At 64.1% G+C, this 22,191-nt stretch overlaps 1 protein-coding gene across 1 annotated transcript; it reads right to left on the reverse strand.

Moving 5' to 3' along the window:
* Positions 1 to 2,690: 2,690 nt before the first annotated feature.
* Positions 2,691 to 14,150, reverse strand: FAM221B (family with sequence similarity 221 member B). Its single transcript, XM_065406594.1, has 7 exons — positions 14,054 to 14,150; positions 12,386 to 12,619; positions 10,799 to 10,942; positions 10,517 to 10,623; positions 9,321 to 9,522; positions 8,235 to 8,354; positions 2,691 to 2,875 (listed from the first exon to the last, which is right to left on the reverse strand). The coding sequence occupies exons 1-7, from the start codon at positions 14,148 to 14,150 to the stop codon at positions 2,691 to 2,693; spliced, it is 1,089 nt and encodes a 362-aa protein (XP_065262666.1).
* Positions 14,151 to 22,191: the final 8,041 nt, after the last annotated feature.

The following is a 22,191-nucleotide window of genomic DNA, read 5'->3' on the forward strand; positions in this document are numbered from 1 at the left end:
TCGCTGGGCAGGGCCTGGGGTGGAGCAGGAGGGAGGGAGCCCAGGGGCTCTGGCTGGGAGGGCTGAGTCCTCGTGGCCTCTCCTGAAGGGCGGGTAGGACCCCCGGGGCGGGGGAGGGTCTGGCCCACTGACCGGCTCCCCCAAGAGACTGTTCCAAGGCTGGGGCGTAGCTCGGATCCTGGGGAGCCCTGACAGCCTGTACATCCCGGTCAGAGTTGCTGCGTCCCAGGGCAGAGCCCCCCGGCTCTAGGGCTGGCTGCATTCCTGGTGCCTGGTGCCAGCCCCGTGCCTGGCTCTATTAACCCGTTTTGCTGGAAGGGGCCGAGCGCGTCGCGGGACCCAGCGGCTCTGCAGGGCTGCCCTGAGCTACCGCTCCGCGGCCCGGCCCATCGGCAGGTTTGATCAGCAGGGATTGTACAGAGCCCAGATGGCAACGTGGGCTAGTGACAGCACAGCGGACACAAGGGCCGAGCAGCGCGTGGCCAGAGGGGCAGGAGGCAGCGAGGGGGGCTGGGCTCTCAGCCACCAGGCCTCTCAGCAGGGACTTGGCGCAAGGAGGAAGGAAGCCAAGGTGGTTCCTATGCAGCCGGGGGCTGGCTGGCCTGCTGGGTGGCTTCCCCTTGGCTGGGGCCCAGCCACCCCCCTGCTGTGCTGGGCCCAGGCGGCTGCTGTCACCGCAGACACTGGTGCTGGGTGGGACTTGCTGGGCAGGGCTCCGGGGTGGAACAGGAGTCCGGAGCCCAGGGGCTCAGGCTAGGGGGTGCTGGGGCTGTGGGGCCTCCCTTGGAGGAAGAGGGAGACCCTGGGTGGGGAGGGGTCTGGCCCACAGACAGGCACCTCCAAGGGGCTAAGTGCTGGGCTACAGCCCCCATCCTGCGGCTCTGGACAAGCTCGGGGCCAGGACATGGCCAGCTAGCCACAGACCTGTGACCAGCTCCGAGGGAGCCCAGGTGAGCCCCATGCCCTGGCCCTGGGAGAGCCATGGCTGCTGCTGGCCTGTCTGGCATGGATCAGCCCCCACCTGCCGGGGGGGGTGCCCACCCCATTGGAGCCAGGAGCAGGCTGGGCCATGCACTGCTAGGGTCACAGCCCCCCGAGCTCTTCCCGCCCGGCAGTCCGGAGCCCAGCGGCCACACTTCACCCCAGGGACCCGGCGGGAGGCAGCGTCGCCATCGGGGTGGGAGGCCAGAGGGGCCCATTCGCTCACCCAGTGACCGGCCAGGGCCCCGCACCCAGCCCAGCCTGAGCTCCTCCCTGGCCTGGGCCTGTTTCGGTCACTGCGCCCTGGCCTCCCCTGGCTCTGCTTGGGGGTGTCCCTGGTCGGGCAGGGCTGGGTGGGGTCCCCTCACTTAGTGGGGTGAATGGTGCCCCCTGCTGCCTCTTCACCGTGAGCCCTGGGTGGGGCAGGCCAGCGTCCCGGCCTCAGCACCAGGACGGGTCCCAGGCACCCTCGTTCGCGGCTGGGGCCTCTGCGCAGCATCACTCCGGTGATTTGGTCCCCGAGAGACCCCGACCACCCCAGCCCCAGAGAGACCCCACCCCCAGAGTGCCCCTCCCCCGAGAGCCCCCGACCACCCCAGCCCCAGAGAGACCCCACCCCCAGAGTGCCCCTCCCCCGAGAGCCCCCGACCACCCCAGCCCCAGAGTGCCCCCAGCCCCAGAGTGCCCCTCCCCCGAGACCCCCCCGACTACTCCAGCCCCAGAGAGACCCCAGCCCCAGAGTGCCCCTCCCTCGAGACCCCCCCGACTACCCCGGCCCCAGAGAGACCCCAGCCCCAGAGTGCCCCTCCCTCGAGACCCCCCCGACTACCCCGGCCCCAGAGAGACCCCAGCCCCAGAGTGCCCCTCCCTCGAGACCCCCCCGACTACCCCGGCCCCAGAGAGCCCCCAGCCCCAGAGTGCCCCTCCCCCGAGACCCCCCCGACTACCCCGGCCCCAGAGAGACCCCACCCCCAGAGTGCCCCTCCCCCGAGACCCCCCCGACTACCCCAGCCCCAGAGAGACCCCACCCCCAGAGTGCCCCTCCCCCGAGAGCCCCCGACCACCCCAGCCCCAGAGTGCCCCCAGCCCCAGAGTGCCCCTCCCCCGAGACCCCCCCGACTACTCCAGCCCCAGAGAGCCCCCAGCCCCAGAGTGCCCCTCCCCCGAGACCCCCCCGACTACCCCGGCCCCAGAGAGACCCCAGCCCCAGAGTGCCCCTCCCCTGAGAGCCCCCATGACAGCTGAAGGGCAGGGTGGGGCTGGGGGCCGCAAGCCCGTTCATCCTGCCATCTGGTGCAGTGAGAGCTGCCCCCATCCATGGGTCCCAGCAGTGCTGGGCGCTGCCCCACTGAAATCGCTGGGGCTCTCTGACAAGCTGTGGGTGTCACACTCCCCCAGGCCGGCTCTCGGTGCGTCACGGAGGAGCCTGGCTGGGGGTTAACGGCCAGGCTGGCAGCACGCGGCAGCGGCTCACACAGGCGCCAAGCAGCTCCGGGCTGGGCCATTGGGCTGGGCCAGGAGCAGGAGCTCTGCCTCCAGGCTGGCAGCACGCAGGGCTGCTCCCAGGGTATCCCCCCCACCTGGCTCGCTCACTCCGACCCCCTCCGTCCCTCGCGCGTGGCGCTCCCCGGCCCAGAGATCTGCCCGACGCCCGCACTCCACACGTGCAGAGCCAAGTCCCTTTATTGGTGGCTGCCGCGGGGTGGGCCTCACACCTTCTTGCCGCTCTGCTTGGCCGGGCTCCGCAGTCCTGGGGAGGGAAAAGGCAGAGCCTGTGAGGGTGGGGCCGGGAGTTCCCCCAGCGGGGCCTGGGGGGCAGAGCTGTGCCCCGGGTGTCCCGTCAGGACGGCGTTCCGCAGCTCCGGCATCTCGGCAAAGGGCAAGTAGGCTTCCCCTGGGGGCAGAAGAGAGAGGCAGGCGTGGGACGGAGGCCACAGGCGGGGGGTGACACGGGGAGGATGGGGGCCTGGAGAGGGCCAGAGCCATGGAATGGGGCTGCAGGGCCTGGGGGTAACAGCAAGGGATGGGGGCCATGACAGTGGGGGTAACATGAGGAGGAGTGGGGGGCAGACACGGGGTGTAGAGGAAACATGAGAGACGGGGACATGGGACGGGGGCCATGGGGCATAGGGGTAACTTGGGAGGGGGGAGGGGGTAACACGTAGGGTTGCCAGGTGCCCGGTTTTCGACTGGAAAGTCCGGTCGAAAAGGGACCCTGGCAGCGTTCGGTCAGATGTACTGACCGGACACCAATAGTCCAGTTACCGCGGGGTGTGGGAGGTGCCAGGTCATCAACCCACGCCAGCCCCTGCTCAGCTGGGGCCGCCTCCTCCCTGCATCTCCGGAGCAGAGGGATCCCAGCCGGAGCGGGGTGGGGGGAGGGAGAGGCAGCTGGAGAGGAGCCAACTACGAGGAAGGGGGAGGGGAGAGCAGCGAATGGGGGCCGGGGCCTTGGGGAAAGAGGTGGGGCAGGGGGGTCCAGTTGTCCGCAATTAGAAAGTTGGCAACCCACATGGGGAGCACAGGGACCATGGGACATGGGGGTAACACGGGGAGGGACGTGCCCACGGGGAGTGGGGGTAACACGGGGAGGGATGTGCCCGTAGGGAGTGGGGGTAACACGGGGAGTGGGGGTAACACGGGGAGGGACGTGCCCACGGGGAGTGGGGGTAACACAGGGAGGGATGTGCCCATAGGGAGTGGGGGTAACACGGGGAGTGGGGGTAACACGGGGAGAGGTGGCCCATGGGTGTGGGGGTAACACGGGGAGGGACGTGCCCACGGGGAGTGCGGGTAACACAGGGAGGGACGTGCCCACGGGGTGTGGGCGTAACAAGGGGAGGGAGGTGCCCACGGGGAGTGCGGGTAACTTGGGGAGGGATGTGCCCACGGGGTGTGGGGGTAACAAGGGGAGGGAGGTGCCCACGGGGAGTGGGGGTAACACGGGGAGGGACGTGCCCGTAGGGAGTGGAGGTAACACGGGGAGTGGGGGTAATCTGGGGAGAGGTGTCCCACGGGGAGTGGGGGTAACCCGGGGAGGGACGTGCCCGTAGGGAGTGGGGGTAACACGGGGAGTGGGGGTAACACGGGGAGAGAGATGCCCACGGGGAGTGGGGGTAACAAGGGGAGGGAGGTGCCCCACGGAGTGTGGGGGTAACAAGGGGAGGGAGATGCCCCACGGGGAGTGCGGGTAACTCGGGGAGGGACGTGCCCACGGGGTGTGGGGGTAACAAGGGGAGGGAGGTGCCCACGGGGAGTGGGGGTAACCCGGGGAGGGAGATGCCCACGGGGAGTGCGGGTAACATGGGGAGGGAGATGCCCACGGGGAGTGCGGGTAACACGGGGAGGGACGTGCCCACGAGGTGTGGGGTTAACTCGGGGAGGGACGTGCCCACGGGGTGTGGGGGTAACAAGGGGAGGGAGATGCCCACGGGGAGTGGGGGTAATCTGGGGAGAGGTAATCCACGGGGAGTGGGGGTAACATGGGGAGGGAGGTGCCCGTAGGGAGTGGGGGTAACACGGGGAGTGGGGGTAACACAGGGAGGGAGGTGCCCACGGGGAGTGCGGGTAACTTGGGGAGGGACGTGCCCACGGGGTGTGGGGGTAACAAGGGGAGGGAGGTTCCCATGGGGAGTGGGGGTAACACGGGGAGGGAGATGCCCACGGGGAGTGCGGGTAACACGGGGAGTGGGGGTAACCCGGGGAGGGAGATGCCCACGGGGAGTGGGGGTAACCCGGGGAGGGAGATGCCCACGGGGTGTGGGGGTAACAAGGGGAGGGAGGTGCCCACGGGGTGTGGGGGTAACAAGGGGAGGGAGATGCCCACGGGGAGTGCGGGTAACACGGGGAGGGAGATGCCCACGGGGTGTGGGGGTAACTCGGGGAGGGAGGTGCCCACGGGGAGTGGGGGTAACCCGGGGAGGGAGATGCCCACGGGGAGTGCGGGTAACACGGGGAGGGAGATGCCCACGGGGAGTGCGGGTAACACGGGGAGGGACGTGCCCACGAGGTGTGGGGGTAACTCGGGGAGGGACGTGCCCATGGGGTGTGGGGGTAACTCGGGGAGGGACGTGCCCACGGGGAGTGGGGGTAACACGGGGAGGGAGATGCCCACGGGGAGTGGGGGTAATCTGGGGAGAGGTAATCCACGGGGAGTGGGGGTAACATGGGGAGGGAGGTGCCCGTAGGGAGTGGGGGTAACACGGGGAGTGGGGGTAACACGGGGAGGGAGGTGCCCACGGGGAGTGCGGGTAACTTGGGGAGGGACGTGCCCACGGGGTGTGGGGGTAACAAGGGGAGGGAGGTGCCCACGGGGAGTGGGGGTAACACGGGGAGGGAGATGCACACTGGGAGTGCGGGTAACACGGGGAGTGCGGGTAACACGGGGAGGGAGATGCCCACGGGGAGTGGGGGTAACCCGGGGAGGGACGTGCCCATGGGGAGTGGGGGTAACATGGGGAGTGGGGGTAATCTGGGGAGAGGTGATCCACGGGGAGTGGGGGTAACTTGGGGAGGGACGTGCCCACGGGGAGTGCGGGTAACTTGGGGAGGGACGTGCCCACGGGGTGTGGGGGTAACAAGGGGAGGGAGGTGCCCACGGGGAGTGGGGGTAACACGGGGAGTAGGGGTAACACGGGGAGGGAGATGCCCACGGGGAGTGGGGGTAACCCGGGGAGGGACGTGCCCATGGGGAGTGGGGGTAACATGGGGAGTGGGGGTAATCTGGGGAGAGGTGATCCACGGGGAGTGGGGGTAACTTGGGGAGGGACGTGCCCACGGGGAGTGGGGGTAACCCAGGGAGGGACGTGCCCATGGGGAGTGGGGGTAACACGGGGAGTGGGGGTAATCTGGGGAGAGGTGATCCACGGGGAGTGGGGGTAACCCGGGGAGGGAGATGCCCACGGGGAGTGCGGGTAACACGGGGAGGGACGTGCCCACGAGGTGTGGGGGTAACTCGGGGAGGGACGTGCCCACGGGGAGTGGGGGTAACACGGGGAGGGAGATGCCCACGGGGAGTGGGGGTAATCTGGGGAGAGGTAATCCACGGGGAGTGGGGGTAACATGGGGAGGGAGGTGCCCGTAGGGAGTGGGGGTAACACGGGGAGTGGGGGTAACACGGGGAGGGAGGTGCCCACGGGGAGTGCGGGTAACTTGGGGAGGGACGTGCCCACGGGGTGTGGGGGTAACAAGGGGAGGGAGGTGCCCACGGGGAGTGGGGGTAACACGGGGAGGGAGATGCACACGGGGAGTGCGGGTAACACGGGGAGTGCGGGTAACACGGGGAGGGAGATGCCCACGGGGAGTGCGGGTAACACGGGGAGGGACGTGCACACGGGGTGTGGGGGTAACAAGGGGAGGGAGGTGCCCACGGGGAGTGGGGGTAACACGGGGAGGGAGATGCCCACGGGGAGTGGGGGTAATCTGGGGAGAGGTAATCCACGGGGAGTGGGGGTAACATGGGGAGGGAGGTGCCCGTAGGGAGTGGGGGTAACACGGGGAGTGGGGGTAACACGGGGAGGGAGGTGCCCACGGGGAGTGCGGGTAACTTGGGGAGGGACGTGCCCACGGGGTGTGGGGGTAACAAGGGGAGGGAGGTGCCCACGGGGAGTGGGGGTAACACGGGGAGGGAGATGCCCACGGGGAGTGGGGGTAACACGGGGAGTGGGGGTAACACGGGGAGGGAGATGCCCACGGGGAGGGAGATGCCCACGGGGAGTGGGGGTAACCCGGGGAGGGACGTGCCCATGGGGAGTGGGGGTAACATGGGGAGTGGGGGTAATCTGGGGAGAGGTGATCCACGGGGAGTGGGGGTAACTTGGGGAGGGACGTGCCCACGGGGAGTGGGGGTAACCCAGGGAGGGACGTGCCCATGGGGAGTGGGGGTAACACGGGGAGTGGGGGTAATCTGGGGAGAGGTGATCCACGGGGAGTGGGGGTAACCCGGGGAGGGACGTGCCCACAGGGAGTGGGGGTAACCCGGGGAGGGACGTGCCCATGGGGAGTGGGGGTAACACGGGGAGTGGGGGTAATCTGGGGAGAGGTGATCCACGGGGAGTGGGGGTAACCCGGGGAGGGACGTGGGCCCTGTAAAGTGACACCTGCCCAGGAGGCAGGGAGCAGAGTGAGGCCTGGCCTGGGGGCTGCACAGCCAGTTAGGGCCCAATAGATCCAGCACCCCACAGCATTTCCCGCTGCCCTCGCCCCCAGTCAGGTTCCCCCTCCCCACATCAGATCAATGGGCCCATCCAGTCCAGAGTCTCCTCCCCCCCCCCCCCGGATCAGACTAATGGGCCCATCCAGCGCCTGAGCTGGGGCCCCCCCAGCCTGGCTGGGGAGCTGCTCTGCTCGGCCAGGTGGACGATGCTTCAGCCTGCAGGTCTCTGGGCTGAGCTCAGGGCTGCCCATGGGGGCTCCAGGTGCCGGACAAACCCTGCTCTGGCTGGACAGGCTGCCGGGCGCCGCTGCAGACCCCGGCTGGGGGCGTCGGTCCCTGCGGAGGGGCCACGTCTCGCCCAGGGGCTGGCTGGGTGGGACTCGCTGGGCAGGGCCTGGGGTGGAGCAGGAGGCTGGAGCCCAGGGGCTCAGACTCGGAGGTGGTGGGGCTGCAGGGCTGGGGGAAGGAAAGGCGGCCCGCCCCCCATGAGGGTCTGCCCTATTGAAGGGATCCTCCAAGGAACTGTCTAACCGCCGGGGTGTAGCCCCCACGACAGAGGGAACAGCGCCGAGGTCTGAGGGGTCAGGAGCGGCTCTCCGGAGCCGGCTACCAGAGTGGGGAGGGAGTTGGGCTCCGGGGCGCCTGACGCCTGTGCAGGCTTCGCTTGCCCATTCCGGCCCCTTTGCTGCTGGACGGCGTGAACAGGCCGATCCCTGCTGGGCGCGTCGCTTCTGTGCCACTGGGGAGCCATAGCGAGGGCGGGGCTCAGCGTGGGGGGGCCATGGCGCGTCCCCGTGTGCAAAGTGCAGGCCCAGGGCCTAGTGCCAGAGGGGGCTGTGCCGGGGGAATGGTGCAGACACGCCTGGCGCTCTGTGCCAGCCACTCTGTCCCAGGACAGGCGTGGCCCTGGGGCTACGCTGGGGGTGACAGCGCTGCCATGGGACGGGGCGGGGGGTTCTCCCCAGGGTGACAAGCCCTGACGCTCCAGAGGAGACTGAGCTGCCGGGGCCGCGGCTAGGCTGGGGGCCCCACTGCCCTGGCCCAGACCCTATGTGCTGCCATGGGAGCGAGGGGAGCAGAGGCCAGGCGCTGTGCGTACCATAGGGCCGGCCCCCCTTTCGCCGCGTCTCAGCCGTCTCGAAGAAGGTCTCGTGCTCCTCCCAGCGCCGGTCGCAGGCCGCACACAGGAAGTTGGACTCAAAGCTGACGCACCAACAGCCTGTGCGGGGGAGGGCAGGGCTCAGCCTGGCGAGGATTCGGGGCCCCTGGGTCTTGGCCACAGTACCCGAGAGTCCCCAGCACCCTCCCTCCCCCTCCCCATAGCACCGGCAGCCAGAGACACCCAGCCACAGGCACCAGGGAGACGCTTTCTGTGCCGGGGGTTGGCACACTCAGAAATGCCCAGGGGACATGCAGTGACAGCCCAGGTGTACAGCCACCCACAGTTACAGCCCACGTGCGCACACACACACACACACACAGTATCAGAGGGATAGCTGTGTTAGTCTGAATCTGTAAAAAGCAACAGAGGGTCCTGTGGCACCTTTAAGACTAACAGAAGTATCGGGAGCATAAGCTTTCGTGGGTAAGAACCTCACTTCTTCAGCGGCACGTGGCCCGCCAGGCGGAGGGGTCGAAGCCGACTCTCTTCCTCAGCCCTTGCATCTGAAGAAGTGAGGTTCTTACCCACGAAAGCTTATGCTCCCAATACTTCTGTTAGTCTTAAAGGTGCCACAGGACACACACAGTAACAGTCCATATGTACATGCACACACACACACACACACAGTGACAGCCCACGTGCACACCCACACGCACACAGAGACAGTCCATATGTACACGCACACACACACACACACACAGTGACAGCCCACGTGCACACCCACACGCACACAGTGACAGTCCATATGTACACGCACACACAGTGACAGCCCATGTGTGCACACACACACAGTGACAACCCACAGGCACATACACGTACACACACACGGTGACAGCTCATATGTACATGCACACACACACACACACAGTGACAGCCCACGAACACACACACACGTACACACAGTGACAACCCACAGACACACACGTACACACACACACAGTGACAGCCCACATGCACACCCCCCACGCAGGCACACACACTCTCTCCCCCGCCACCGCACGCCCCGCCCGTATCTGCGCCCACCTGCGGCCCGACAGGCGCGGCTGGCGCTGGGCGCATGCTCCTCGTGGTTGTGTTTGCAGCGGCACGTGGCCCGCCAGGCGGAGGGGTCGAAGCCGACTCTCTTCCTCAGCCAGAACTCGCCCACGTCCTCAGGCCGGGAGGGGATGAAGATGAAGCTCTGGCACTTGCAGCCGAGCGCGGTGCAGGGCACCTGCGCCCGCGTCTCTGCAGAGCACGCGCCCGTCACCCCGTGGGACACACCCAGCGAGCCCTCCCCCGACCCCACCCCAGGCTGAGGTGGCTGCTTAGAAAGTGCCCGGAGGGGGGCACTGCCCCATAGAGCCCGCCGGGCTGGGGTGCACAGGTGCTGAGCTGGGGGCACTGCCCCATAGCTGGGGGTGGGGGTGGGGCCCAGGCTCTGAGCTGGCAGTCTGGTGCGGGAAGGGGGACAGTCTCTTCGTGGCTTGCCTGTCCCTAGGGTCCCCTTTGCCCCTGCCCTAGTCCCCTCTGCCCCAGAGAAAGCCCAGCCTTTGAACACTGTCAGGCTGCTGCTAAGGAGACCTGCCTGCTCTGTGCAGGGCCCCACCCCAGCACCCCCTGCCCCACAGCCTGGGCCCAGCGGAGGAGCAGCCAAGCTCAGAGGCAGCAGGAGGGGATTGGAGCTGGGTTTGCAGTGGGGTACCCCTGCCCTGGCCCTGGGGGATGGGCACACGGGCTCCATGGGACAGAGTGGGGCTGACCCATCACTGCCTGCCTTGAGTGCACGGGGCTGGCGGGGAGCAGGGCCATGTGGGGAACTGGTGCCTGGAGAGCTCGCATGCTACCCCTAGGCCCTGCCAGCCCTTTCCCATGGCACCCGGGCAGCCCAGACCCCCGACACAGGCCTGAAGCCCCCCCAGACCCCGCCAACCCTGCCCCACGGTTCCCAGCTGCCACAAACTCACCAACAAAGACCCGGTGCTCCCCAGACTCCGTCAGTCCTTCCCCACGACACCTGGGCACCCTGTACCCTCTGACACAGGCCTGGCACGCCCCCCAGGCCCTGTCTGCCCTGCCCCATGGCACCCAGGCACCCCGCACTCACCAACACGGGCCTGGTGCCCTGCCAGCCCTGCCCCACGGTGCCCAGCTGCCCCATATTCACCAACACAGGCCTGGTGCTCCCCAGACCCCGCCAGCCCTGCCCCAGAGCACTGGGCCGCCCCGAACCTACCGACATAGACCTGGTGCTCCCGCAGGAGGTGCCCGCAGAAGCACTTGGAGAGGTCACCCACGCGGAAGCAGTCCCACAGGTACTCAGGGCAGCGCCAGCCGATGTAGAGACCTGCGGGCGGGAGGGGGTCAGCCGTGCCCAGGATCCCCCATCCCCTGCTCTGGTGCCCCCCAGCCAGGCCCTAGGCTCCCGAGTTACGTGCTGCTCCCCCCAGCTCCAGCCCGCTGCACTCGGCGCCATTCCCCAGCGAGCAGAGGGGTCCTGCGCCCCCCACGAAGGGCCCTACCTGTCTGCATAGCCGTGAGCGCCGCCTCCCTCTCCAGGTGGAACAGCTCCTGCACCTCCCTGCCGAACTGGTCCCGGTGCATGGCCTTGGCCACCGCCACCAGCTCGGCCCTCCTGGCCGGGACGATGGGCCGCACCGCGGAGCCTGGGCAGAGATGGGCAGGGTGAGTGGGCAGGGGCAGCCGCTCCAGGGGCCCTTCCCGACCCATGGGCCGGGCTCTGCTCTCTGCATGGGACTGACTCCCCGGCCCCTGGCTCTGGTGAGGAGCAGCCCCCACTCAGGGTAGCACAGCTGGCAGCCAGCCCTCCCTGGCTCTGTGCCTGGAGCACAGAGGAGGCGGCTCCGGCACCGGCTCCGTGTCCCGTGGCCTGGGGCTCCCAGAGACTCCGTCCGGGCCACGCTCAGCACGGCCTGGGCCTCTACATGCTTGTCACACGCAGCCCTGCCAGTGCCCCTCAGTCCCCGCTCGCCCAGCCCTGTGCTCTCACACTCCACAGCTCTGCCAGTGCCCCTCAGTCCCGACCCACGGCCCACTGCTCTCCCACCCCTGTGCTCCCCCACCCCACAGCTCTGCCAGTGCCCCTCAGTCCCGACCCACGGTCCCCTGCTCCCCCACCCCTGTGATCCCCCCACCCCACAGCCCTGCTGGTGCCCCTCAGTCCCGACCCACACCCCACTGCTCTCCCACCCCTGTGCTCCCCCACCCCACAGCCCTGCCGGTGCCCCTCAGTCCCGACCCACGGCCCCCACTCCCCCACCCCTGTGATCCCCCACCCCAGAGCTCTGCCAGTGCCCCTCAGTCCCGACCCACGGCCCCCTGCTCCCCCACCCCTGTGATCCCCCACCCCACAGCCCTGCCAGTGCCCCTCAGTCCCGACCCACGGTCCCCTGCTCCCCCACCCCTGTGATCCCCCCCCCCACAGCCCTGCTGGTGCCCCTCAGTCCCGACCGACAGCCCCCTGCTAGCCTAGCCCTGGGTTCCCCCCCAGCTCTGCCGGTGTCCTTCAATCCTGACCGATGGCCCTCGCTCGCCCACCCCACAGCTCTGACGGTGCCCCTCACTTCCAACCCCCACCCCACTGCTCCCCCATCCCTGTGATCCCCCACCCCACAGCCCTGCTAGTGCCCTTCAGTCCTGACCCATGGCCCTTGCTGGCCCAGCCCTGGGCTTCCCAAACACAGCCCTGCCGCTGCCCCTCAGTCGGTCCCGACCTGCAGCCCCTGCTACCCAAGCTGTGGGTTCCCCCTACTCCTGGCCCCCTCAATCCCCATTCATAGTCTTGGGTGCTGGGGCACATTTACACCCTCTTCTCCTAGCCCTGCCCCCCCCCCCCCAGCCCTTTACCTGGCGGGGAGGGGACGCGAGAGCCTGGCTGGGACTGGGGCTCGGGGTCAGGTGGGAGATCGGCTGGCTCAGAGCCGGGAGGTCGCGCTGGTGCTGGACGCAGCTTCGCAGCCCTGGATCCCGAGGCCTCAGCTCACCCCATCGAGCCCCCGCCCCAGCAGAGGGGAGATGGGGCCCCGTGGCATTGCCAGCCCCAGTGCCAGCTCTGGGTCACTCCCAGGGGCGGGGGAGGGGTGACCTACCCACAGCCGCTTTCTTGGCTGCTTTCTTCTTCGTGCCCCCCTGGGGTTTGTGCTTTGTCTGGGTGTGGCTGTCGGTAACCTCCACCTCCTCCTTGTCCTCCTGCTCGTCGGCCCCCACCCCAGCCCCAGCCGGCACCTCGGCCGGCGACGGGCCCGAGAGCTCCTCGGCCAGTGGGGGGGACGGGCCCGAGGGCTCCTGGGTCGGCGGGGGGGACGGGCCCGAGGGCTCCTGGCCTGGCGGGGGGGACGGGCCCGAGGGCTCCTCGGCCGGCAGGGGGGACGGGCCCGAGGGCTCCTGGCCTGATGGGGGTGACGGGCCCGAGGGCTCCTCGGCCGGCGGGGGGGGATGGGCCTGAGGGCTCCTGGCCTGGCGGGGCGGACCAGCCCCCCATGCCCTCCATGCTGGCCACCTCGCCCTCCATGGCTGGTTCTGCCCAGAAAACAGTGAGCAGAGCCTGGGGCCAGCTGTTGTTGGATGCTAGGTAACGGCTGTTGTCTGTTGCTAGGTAACTGCGGTGGCCGTGGTGACTCTGGGAGCAGCCCAGGGATGGGCCAGGGAGAGAACTGGTCTGGGCTGCTTTGGGTGATGCCTCCTGACAGGCACAGCTCTGATAGCCCTGGGGACAAGGCTGCGGGGCCACAGGGGCAGCACCCCAGTTCTCTGCGGGGATGTGGGGTCATAGTGGTGGTTTCATGCTCGCCCAAGGGGGAATCAGATACCAGGGTGATGGGTGCAGGAGACTGACAGGCGTGGGAGGCAGGTGTGGGGTCAGAGGGGCCGGGGGTTACTGGGGAGCAGCGTGATGTGTTAATTAGGAGGGGCAGTGTGGGGTAGTGGTTAGAGCAGGGGGCTGGGGCCAGGACTCCTGGGTTCTGTTCCCAGACTCCGCCTAGGTTACACAGGGAGGCTAATCTACCGGGCAGGGGGGCGCGGTGCCCCAGCAGAGCACTCTACAGCACAGCAAGGAGACCCCGTTCCCACAACAACAGGAAGTGGGTCCATCTCCATAGCAACAGGAACAATGGGAAGGAGGATCAGGCAGGGTTAGGGTAGTGCTTAGGTCCACATACTTAGGTCGATGCAGTGTTAGTGTTGCTTATGTAACCCTTCCACCAGGTGCAGCCGGCAGCAATCAGGGCCGGGTTCAATACCTGGGGGTCCCTTTCCATCGATACAACACAGAACCGGCTCGAGCCCCCACCCAGTGACCTGGGACAATTACACCCCACCCCTGGGCACCTCTGAGAGGCCAAACTTCCCCTCTCGCAAGCACAGAGTCCGAGTGTAGGAAAGAAACTTTTAATGAAAGGAGGGAAGTCACCCGGTGTTAATTAGGGAAAGCACCACACCCAGGGTTCATAAACCTAAACCATGAGCAGAAGACCCACCCCAAGTCGGTCGGGCAGTGCCCTTTTCCCCCCCAGGGTCTTAACTCGAGCAACCCAAAAGTCCCTGTCACATCCCGGCCTGGCCCCTCTCTGCACCCCACTCACAGGCACTGTCTGATCCGTGCAGACCCAGAGTTCAGACGTGCAGCTGCAGAGTTCACCTCTCCCTGAGGAGTGGGGTAAGGAGGCACCTTACTCGCTCTGCTGCTCGCTCGCCACCCCTCTCCACCAGCCGCTCACTGGCCGCTCACTGGCCGCTCCTGCCTGCCGCCTGCTCACCACTCTCCCTGCGCCTCTCCAGCCACTCGGTCACCAGCCGACTGTCAGTCGCCTTCTGCTGCCACCTGCCACTCTGCTGGGACCTTGGCACATCCATCTCTTAGCAATTGTCAGTGCTGTGCAGGATTTCTTTGACCACGGAGAACCTGTGAGTGGGTGCAACCCCCCACCCCTCTTATTTTCCCAAGGCGCTGACATTCAAGCCCCAACTTAATAAGGTTGTTTCAACTGAGGGTGACAGGTTAAGCACAGTCATTTGGGACAGGTTAAGCACAGTCCTGCTATCCTGTATTCCTACAATAATTACAACGTTGGGAACCATATTTCACTACCCCGGCGTTCAGTACTAAGGTGATTTGTACCCAACATCAGCCAAAGTTGATCACTTTTTGCTGAATATGTAAGCAGAGCAGGAGCAAACTGTATTAACATAAACACACCCAAGTCTCCCCCCTCCCAGCTCGCTGTCAGGGAAGGATTCATTCAGCCCCTGCTTACACTTTCACTGACTGTTGCTGCCTTTCAGAACCCGTCCCACGATGCCCCCACTGACAGTTAAATTGGTGCATGCGCTCCTGGTGAGAATGCACACCACCAACACAAGGAGTGTAGTGTGGACGTGTAAAACCGATTCAATTACTGCAGTGACTGTATGTCAATGTAACTTAGGTCAACTTAATTTTGTAGTGTAGACTTGCCCTTATCCTGCCCTGAGAGCAAACAATCCTTTTCCACCCACTGGATAACACTGCAGCACATTGGGGAAACTGAGGCACACACAGGCTTCATAAAAATATTACAAAACATTCCCCCTTCATCACAGGGGTCCCTGTACTGTCCCACCCCAGAGGGCCACATGTCAGCACCGGGCAAGAGGTCCCTGTATAAACAACCCAGTGCCCAGAGGCAGTTACAGAGGGGCAGGGATCCAGGCTGTCCCAGGGCACTCTGGTGGGGATGTGCCGTGAGGCTGAGTGGCCTCCCTCCCCACTCGAGAGCGAGGGACCACTATGCCCTATGCCTTGCCCTGTGCTCCAGGGGGTATTTCAGCCCCTTCCTGATGGGTCTCTGGCCCAGTCTGGCTGCAGGATGGGGTTAAGGATTCTCTGATTGATCCTCTGACCCCATTCTCCCTTGCAGCTTGTCCCCATGGAGCTCAGAGCCACAGAGCAGTGTGGGGACGGAACACCCCCGTGACACTGGCAAGCCAAGGTCCCCAGCCTCAGCTGAACACTGACAAGTACCTGGATGGATGGCCCCAGTCTGACTCACCTGGGTGTTAGTGTTGTTAAAACAGGTGTTAGAGTAATAGGGAGGTGACGTTATTGACATAAACAGTGACTATATAGATCATTGTTGCAGCTACTGTTATATATTTGCAGCAAATATTGTACAAAGGTTGTCATGGAAGGTGTCTATGGAAAGGTTAGGATTTGCTGGTTAGGATGATGCTGTCTGTATGTATCATTTTTGTAGTTGAAGTTATGAATATTGGCTCTGTACTTGTAGCTCAAATGTATTTGATTCCAAGTAGTCTCAGTGAAGCATTTGGTCAGCTTCTCGAGAAAGGACTATTCTCAGGAAGTGCCCAACCAGGAAACACTGAACGGACAATGAACTTTGGGAGACGCCAATCCACATCTGAGCTTTCCTGGGAACGTTCAAACTAACATGTAAACAATGGCATCGGCCTGCAAACTGAGTCATGCATGGACATGTGACTTCCCATGTGTCACGGACTCACAGATCGTGCCCACTCTTGGCCCCGTGCGGTCCGTGGGGGGTGCCCCTTTTAGTGAGACAGCCCTTCTCGGGGGTCCACTCTCTCTCGGGGTCCGGCCCCTCCACCTCCTGGATCCGCACCTCTCTGAGCCTTAGCACATCTGTCTCTGCCGTGGGCCCCCTCAGGGAGTCCACGCGCTCTGGACCCCCGGGGCCTCCACCCCCGAAGGGGTTGATGCAACCCTGTTATCTAGACCGGAGTGACTCTCAGCCAGCATGAAACAGAAGGGTTTATTGAGAGTTGAACACAGCACAGGAAACTCTCGGACCCTCAGGCCTGGCCTCCCTCAGCCCAGCACATCCCAGTCTCTCTGCATCCCGGTGGGCTCTGCCTGCTTCCCCTCTCCAGCCCGGAGCCCCCCTGCTCCCAGCTGGGCATCTCAGATCACCGGCCCCAGGCCCCGCCTCTGTCCATTGTCTTCCCTCCAGGTAAACAGGGTCGTAAACCGGGGCCTCCTCTCCTGCTTCTCCCTCTGGCTGGAACCGGTTGGTTAGGTCACTGGGTCCTCACTCTGCAGCCCATTGTCCTCCCACTGGCCAGAACCGGCTGCGTCTCCTCAGCTGGGCCTCTGGGTCACCAGGTCGCCAGGTCACTGGTCGCTGGGGTATCCATCCTCCCGGCCACGGTCTGGGTCCCCACGTCCTCTCTCCGGTCCTCTGCAAAACACACTCCCTCTCCCCTCACCTCGTTAAACCAGTAACACCCAGGGAAACTGAGTCCCACCCCCTCTGCATGCAAACCATTGAAACCCCACAGAAAACAGGAAAACCCCCCAGAAAACAAGAAAACCCCCCACTTCGTCACATCTCTCCCCCCTTCGAGGCTGAACGGAGCAGGGTCACTTAGCCAGTGACCTGGGGAAGTTCAGGGTCCCCGCCCCGCGATAAAGCATCCGCTATAACATTGGCGCTCCCCCTCACATGGACCACCTCCATGTCATACCCCTGGAGGAGCAGGGCCCATCTCAGCAGCTTGGCATTAGCCCCTTTCATTTGGTGCAGCCACGTCAGGGGCGAATGGTCGGTGTACACGGTGAAGCGCCGCCCAAATAGATATGGCTGCAGTTTGTTAAGGGCCCACACCATGGCCAGGCATTCCTTCTCTATGGCCGCATAGTGCTGCTCCCGGGGCAGCAGCTTCTTGCTCAGGTACACAATGGGGTGTCTCTCCCCCTTAGTATCAGTTTGCATCAGTACCGCCCCCAGCCCTGTGTCCGAGGCATCGGTGAACACCAGGAAGGGTTTGTTAAAATCCGGGTTTACCAGCACCGGGCCCTGGACAAGTGCCCCCTTCAGCGCACAGAGAGCCCTCTGGCACTGCTCGGTCCAGACCACCTTGTCCGGCTTTCCCTTTCGACACAGCTCCGTGAGGGGTGCTGCCAGGGAGCTAAAGTGGGGCACAAACCTCCGGTAGTACCCTGCCATCCCAACGAAAGCCTGGACCTGCTTCTTAGTCTGGGGGGCGGGCCAGGCCTTGATTGCCTCCACTTTGGCCGGCTCCGGCTTCAGGTGGCCACTCCCAACCTTGTGGCCCAGGTATAAAACCTCTGCCATCCCCACCTTGCACTTTCCCGCTTTTATGGTCAGTCCTGCATCCTGGAGGCGACCCAGCACTCTCTTCACCTGGGACACATGTTCCTCCCAGGTCTGGCTAAAGACACAGATATCGTCAATATACGCTAGTGCAAAGCCCTCCATCCCCCTTAGTAACTGATCCACCAGGCGCTGGAAGGTGGCAGGTGCCCCCTTGAGGCCGAAAGGCAGGACCAGGAACTCGAAGAGCCCTATTGGTGTGGTGAAGGCGGACTTCGCCCTGGCCTCTGGGTCCAAAGGCACCTGCCAGTAGCCTTTGGTAAGATCCAGGGTAGTGAGGTACCGGGCACCCCCCAACTTGTCTAAGATTTCATCAGTCCTGGGCATGGGGTAGGCATCGGACACGGTAATGGCATTGAGCTTCCGATAGTCCACACAGAACCGGATCGATCCGTCCTTCTTGGGGACCAGCACCACGGGTGAGGCCCAGGGACTGGCGGACGGCTGGATCACCCCTAAAGCCAGCATGTCCCCGACCTCTCTCTCCAGGTCCTGGGCTGTTTTCCCAGTGACCCTGAATGGGGAACACCTGATGGGAGGGTTGGCTCCCGTCTCCACCCGGTGGACAGCCAGGTTAGTGAGCCCAGGCCGGCTGGAGAACAGCTGCCGGTATGAATGCAGCACGGCTCTGATCTCTGCCTGCTGGGCAGGGGTTAGCTGGTCTGAGAGGGGAATTGATTCTAGCGAGGGGTTAGCCCCAGCCTCAGGGAGGAGTCCCACCAGGGGGTCCTCTCCTTTCTCCTCCCACTGCCCACACACAGCCAGCACCAACTTCTCCCTGTCCCAGTAGGGCTTCATCATGTTGACGTGATACACCCGGTGGCTGTGAGCCCAGTTGGACAGTTCCACCACATAGTTCACCTCGTTTACCTGTCTGATGACCGTGAAGGGGCCGTCCCAGGCCGCTTGCAGCTTGTTCTTCCTCACGGGGATGAGGAGCATCACCTGATCCCCGGCAGCATATGAGCGGCCACGGGCTGAGCGGTCGTACCAGACCTTCTGCTTCCTCTGGGCCCTTGCTAGGTTCCCCCTAGCCAAGCCCATGAGCTCCACGAGCTTTTCCCGGAAAGTCAGTACATACTCTACCACTGATTCCCCATCGGGAGAGGCCTTTCCCTCCCACTCGGCTCTCATCAAGTCCAGGGGACCCCTCACCCTCCTTCCGTACAGCAACTCAAACGGGGAGAACCCTGTGGATTCCTGGGGCACTTCCCTATATGCGAACAGCAGGTGGGGTAAATACTTGTCCCAGTCCTGCGGGTGCTGGTCCATAAAGGTTTTCAGCATCCTCTTTAGGGTCCCATTGAACCTCTCCACTAGCCTATTGGACTGAGGGTGGTAGGCTGAGGCCCAGGTGTGTCGGACCCCACACTTCTCCCACAAGCACTGGAGCAGGGTCGACATGAAGTTAGACCCCTGGTCTGTAAGGACCTCCTTGGGGAACCCCACTCTGCTGAAGATGGTCAGCAGCGCGTCGGCCACGGTGTCTGCCTCGATAGAGGACAAGGCCACCGCCTCGGGGTAGCGCGTAGCAAAATCTACCACCACCAGGATGTATTTCTTCCCTGACCGGGTCACCCTGCTGAGGGGCCCCACTATGTCCATGGCCACCTTCTGGAAAGGCTCTTCTATGATAGGCAAAGGTCTCAGCGGGGCTTTACACTTATCCCGGGCCTTTCCCACCCTCTGGCAGGAGTCACAGGTCCTGCAATACTGTCGGATAGCGTCGAAGACCCCGGGCCAGTAAAAGTTCTGCAGCAGCCTCTGCCTGGTGCGCCGGATGCCCTGATGCCCCGAAAGGGGGATATCGTGGGCCAAGAACAACAGTTTGCGGCGGTACCTCTGGGGAACCACCAGCTGCCTCCCGACTTTCCAAGATTCAGTTCGCCCTGAACCAGTCCATTCCCGGTACAGGAATCCCCTCTCCCACAGGAATCGCTCCCGGCGGTCTTCCCCCTGGGATCCTGCACTGTCGTGGCCAGCCAGGGCCCTCAGTTTCTCCAGGGAGGGATCCACCTGCAGCTCCGTTTGGAATTCAGCTGCTGGGTCTGAGGCTCCAACCCTGGCTGGTGGCGCCTCAGTTTCCTCACCCTGGGACGGAGGCTCCGGCCCAGCCCTGTCGAGCCCTACCCTTGGCGCTTCAGCTCCCCCCCTCGGGAGGTCCCGCGCTCCTCGCTGGCTCTGGCTCCGGGTAAGGACCAGGGCGCTATGAGTGTCATCCGGCCAGTTCTCCAAGTCATTACCCATTAGCACCTCGGTAGGCAGGTGGTCGTGCACCCCAACTTCCTTGGGTCCCTCCTTAGCCCCCCATCTACTGTCCACGAACTCATCTGCCAGCGCCCCTGCATGGCGCAGATCTTTGGGCTTCCGGTCCACTAGCCACATCTTAAGGTCCGGAGGGCAGATGTCATACAGCTGCTCCAACCCCACCAGGTTATACACGTCCTCTGCGGTAGTGGCCCCTGCGCCCTTCCCCCACTTGCGGAGATATTCCCCCAGCAAGTTGGTGACCTCCTTGTAAGAGACACCTGAGGCCTTGCGCACACCCCGGACCCGTTTCCTGTACGCCTCGGGGGTCAGTTCAAACTTCAGCAGCAAAGCCTGTTTGAACAGGTCATAGTCCCCCGTCTCAATACCATCCATTTGGCTGAACGCCTGTATGGCTTTGGGACCCAGCAGGGGGGTCAGACAGCGAAGCCTGTCTGCAGGGTCAATCTGGTTCAGTTCACAAGCCTTCTCAAAGGCTGTGAGGTAGGCATCGATATCCCCCCCATCCTCAAACTGGGGCAGCAGTTTGGTGTCTAGATTCCCCACACCACTGGCGTCTCGGGGCCCTTCCCCACTTACCCCGCGGCAGGCCCTCTTGGCCCGCCTCTCGTCCATCTCCAACTCGTGCTTCCGCTGTTCTACACGGTCCGCTCGTTCTCTCTCTCTGTCCACCAGCCTCCGATCCTCTAGCTCCAGCTCCTTTGCTTTCAGCTGCAGCTCCAGTCTCCGCAGCTCTTCTAGGGAGGAACCTGACTGGGGCCCCCCGGTGCTGACTGGGGAGTCAGGTCTGACCCACTCCCGGTCACTACACAGACTGCCCCCACGGCTTCTCCCCGGCTCTCCGGGCACTCCGGGAGCCCCCCTGGGGTCTGGAGCCTGCCCCTCAGACGGGTCAGTCTCTACCAGCCGAGCGATCAGCCGCTCCTTAGTGAGCCTCCCCACGCTCAGCCCCCTCTCCCTGCACAGACGGGCCAGGTCGCTCTTACGGAGCTGGTTATAGGCCATTTCCAGGCTGGTTCCGTTCAATACCCTCGTTCTATCGCTGGCAGCCACTCACTGCAAAGCGCCTGCGCCCGCAGCCAACGTCTACAGGGTGCATCCACGAGCCATCCCACTTCTGACACCACGTTGTCACGGACTCACAGATCGTGCCCACTCTTGGCCCCGTGCGGTCCGTGGGGGGTGCCCCTTTTAGTGAGACAGCCCTTCTCGGGGGTCCACTCTCTCTCGGGGTCCGGCCCCTCCGCCTCCTGGATCCGCACCTCTCTGAGCCTTAGCACGTCTGTCTCTGCCGTGGGCCCCCTCAGGGAGTCCACGCGCTCTGGACCCCCGGGGCCTCCACCCCCGAAGGGGTTGATGCAACCCTGTTCTCTAGACCGGAGTGACTCTCAGCCAGCATGAAACAGAAGGGTTTATTGAGAGTTGAACACAGCACAGGAAACTCTCGGACCCTCAGGCCTGGCCTCCCTCAGCCCAGCACATCCCAGTCTCTCTGCATCCCGGTGGGCTCTGCCTGCTTCCCCTCTCCAGCCCGGAGCCCCCCTGCTCCCAGCTGGGCATCTCAGATCACCGGCCCCAGGCCCCGCCTCTGTCCATTGTCTTCCCTCCAGGTAAACAGGGTCGTAAACCGGGGCCTCCTCTCCTGCTTCTCCCTCTGGCTGGAACCGGTTGGTTAGGTCACTGGGTCCTCACTCTGCAGCCCATTGTCCTCCCACTGGCCAGAACCGGCTGCGTCTCCTCAGCTGGGCCTCTGGGTCACCAGGTCGCCAGGTCACTGGTCGCTGGGGTATCCATCCTCCCGGCCACGGTCTGGGTCCCCACGTCCTCTCTCCGGTCCTCTGCAAAACACACTCCCTCTCCCCTCACCTCGTTAAACCAGTAACACCCAGGGAAACTGAGTCCCACCCCCTCTGCATGCAAACCATTGAAACCCCACAGAAAACAGGAAAACCCCCCAGAAAACAAGAAAACCCCCCACTTCGTCACACCATGTGACTCCAGACTCCATCTTGATGCTGTAATTTTTCACAGTAAGAACAAAGGGGTGTCCTTCCATGGGCAGAGGATATAAAAGGCCCAAGAAACTCCTCCATCTTGTCTTCAGTCCTGCTTCTGACCTCTGGAGGGACCTTGCTACAAACTGAAGCTCTGAACAAAGGACTGAATGACCCATCCCAGCTGGGGATGTTCCAGAGACTTGATTTGAACCTGCAGTTTATTCCATCACTGCTACAAGCCTAAACCCAGAACTTTGCCATTACTGTATGTAATTGATTCCATTTAACCAATTCTAGCTCTCATCTCTATCTTTTTCCTTTTATGAATAAACTTTTAGATTCTAAAGGATTGGCAACAGCATGATTTGTGGGTAAGATCTGATTTGTATATTGACCTGGGTCTGGGGCTTGGCCCTTTGGGATCAGGAGAACCTTTTTCTTTTACTGGGCTATTGGTTTTCATAACCATTCGTCCCCATAACGAGTGGCACTGGTGGT

This window comes from Emys orbicularis, chromosome 6 (assembly GCF_028017835.1).
Source record: "Emys orbicularis isolate rEmyOrb1 chromosome 6, rEmyOrb1.hap1, whole genome shotgun sequence".
In the NCBI taxonomy this organism is placed as follows: Eukaryota; Metazoa; Chordata; order Testudines; family Emydidae; genus Emys; species Emys orbicularis.

Coding starts and splice junctions, on each gene's coding strand:
- FAM221B (XM_065406594.1), bottom strand. CDS start 14,150: ATGGATGTGCCAAGGTCCCAGCAGAGTGGCAGGTGGCAGCAGAAGGCG. Junction 10,943..12,385: donor AGCCAAGAAAGCGGCTGTGG/GTAGGTCACCCC, acceptor ATCTCTGCCCAG/GCTCCGCGGTGCGGCCCATC. Junction 8,355..9,320: donor CCGCGCCTGTCGGGCCGCAG/GTGGGCGCAGAT, acceptor TCCCCCGCACAG/GCTGTTGGTGCGTCAGCTTT.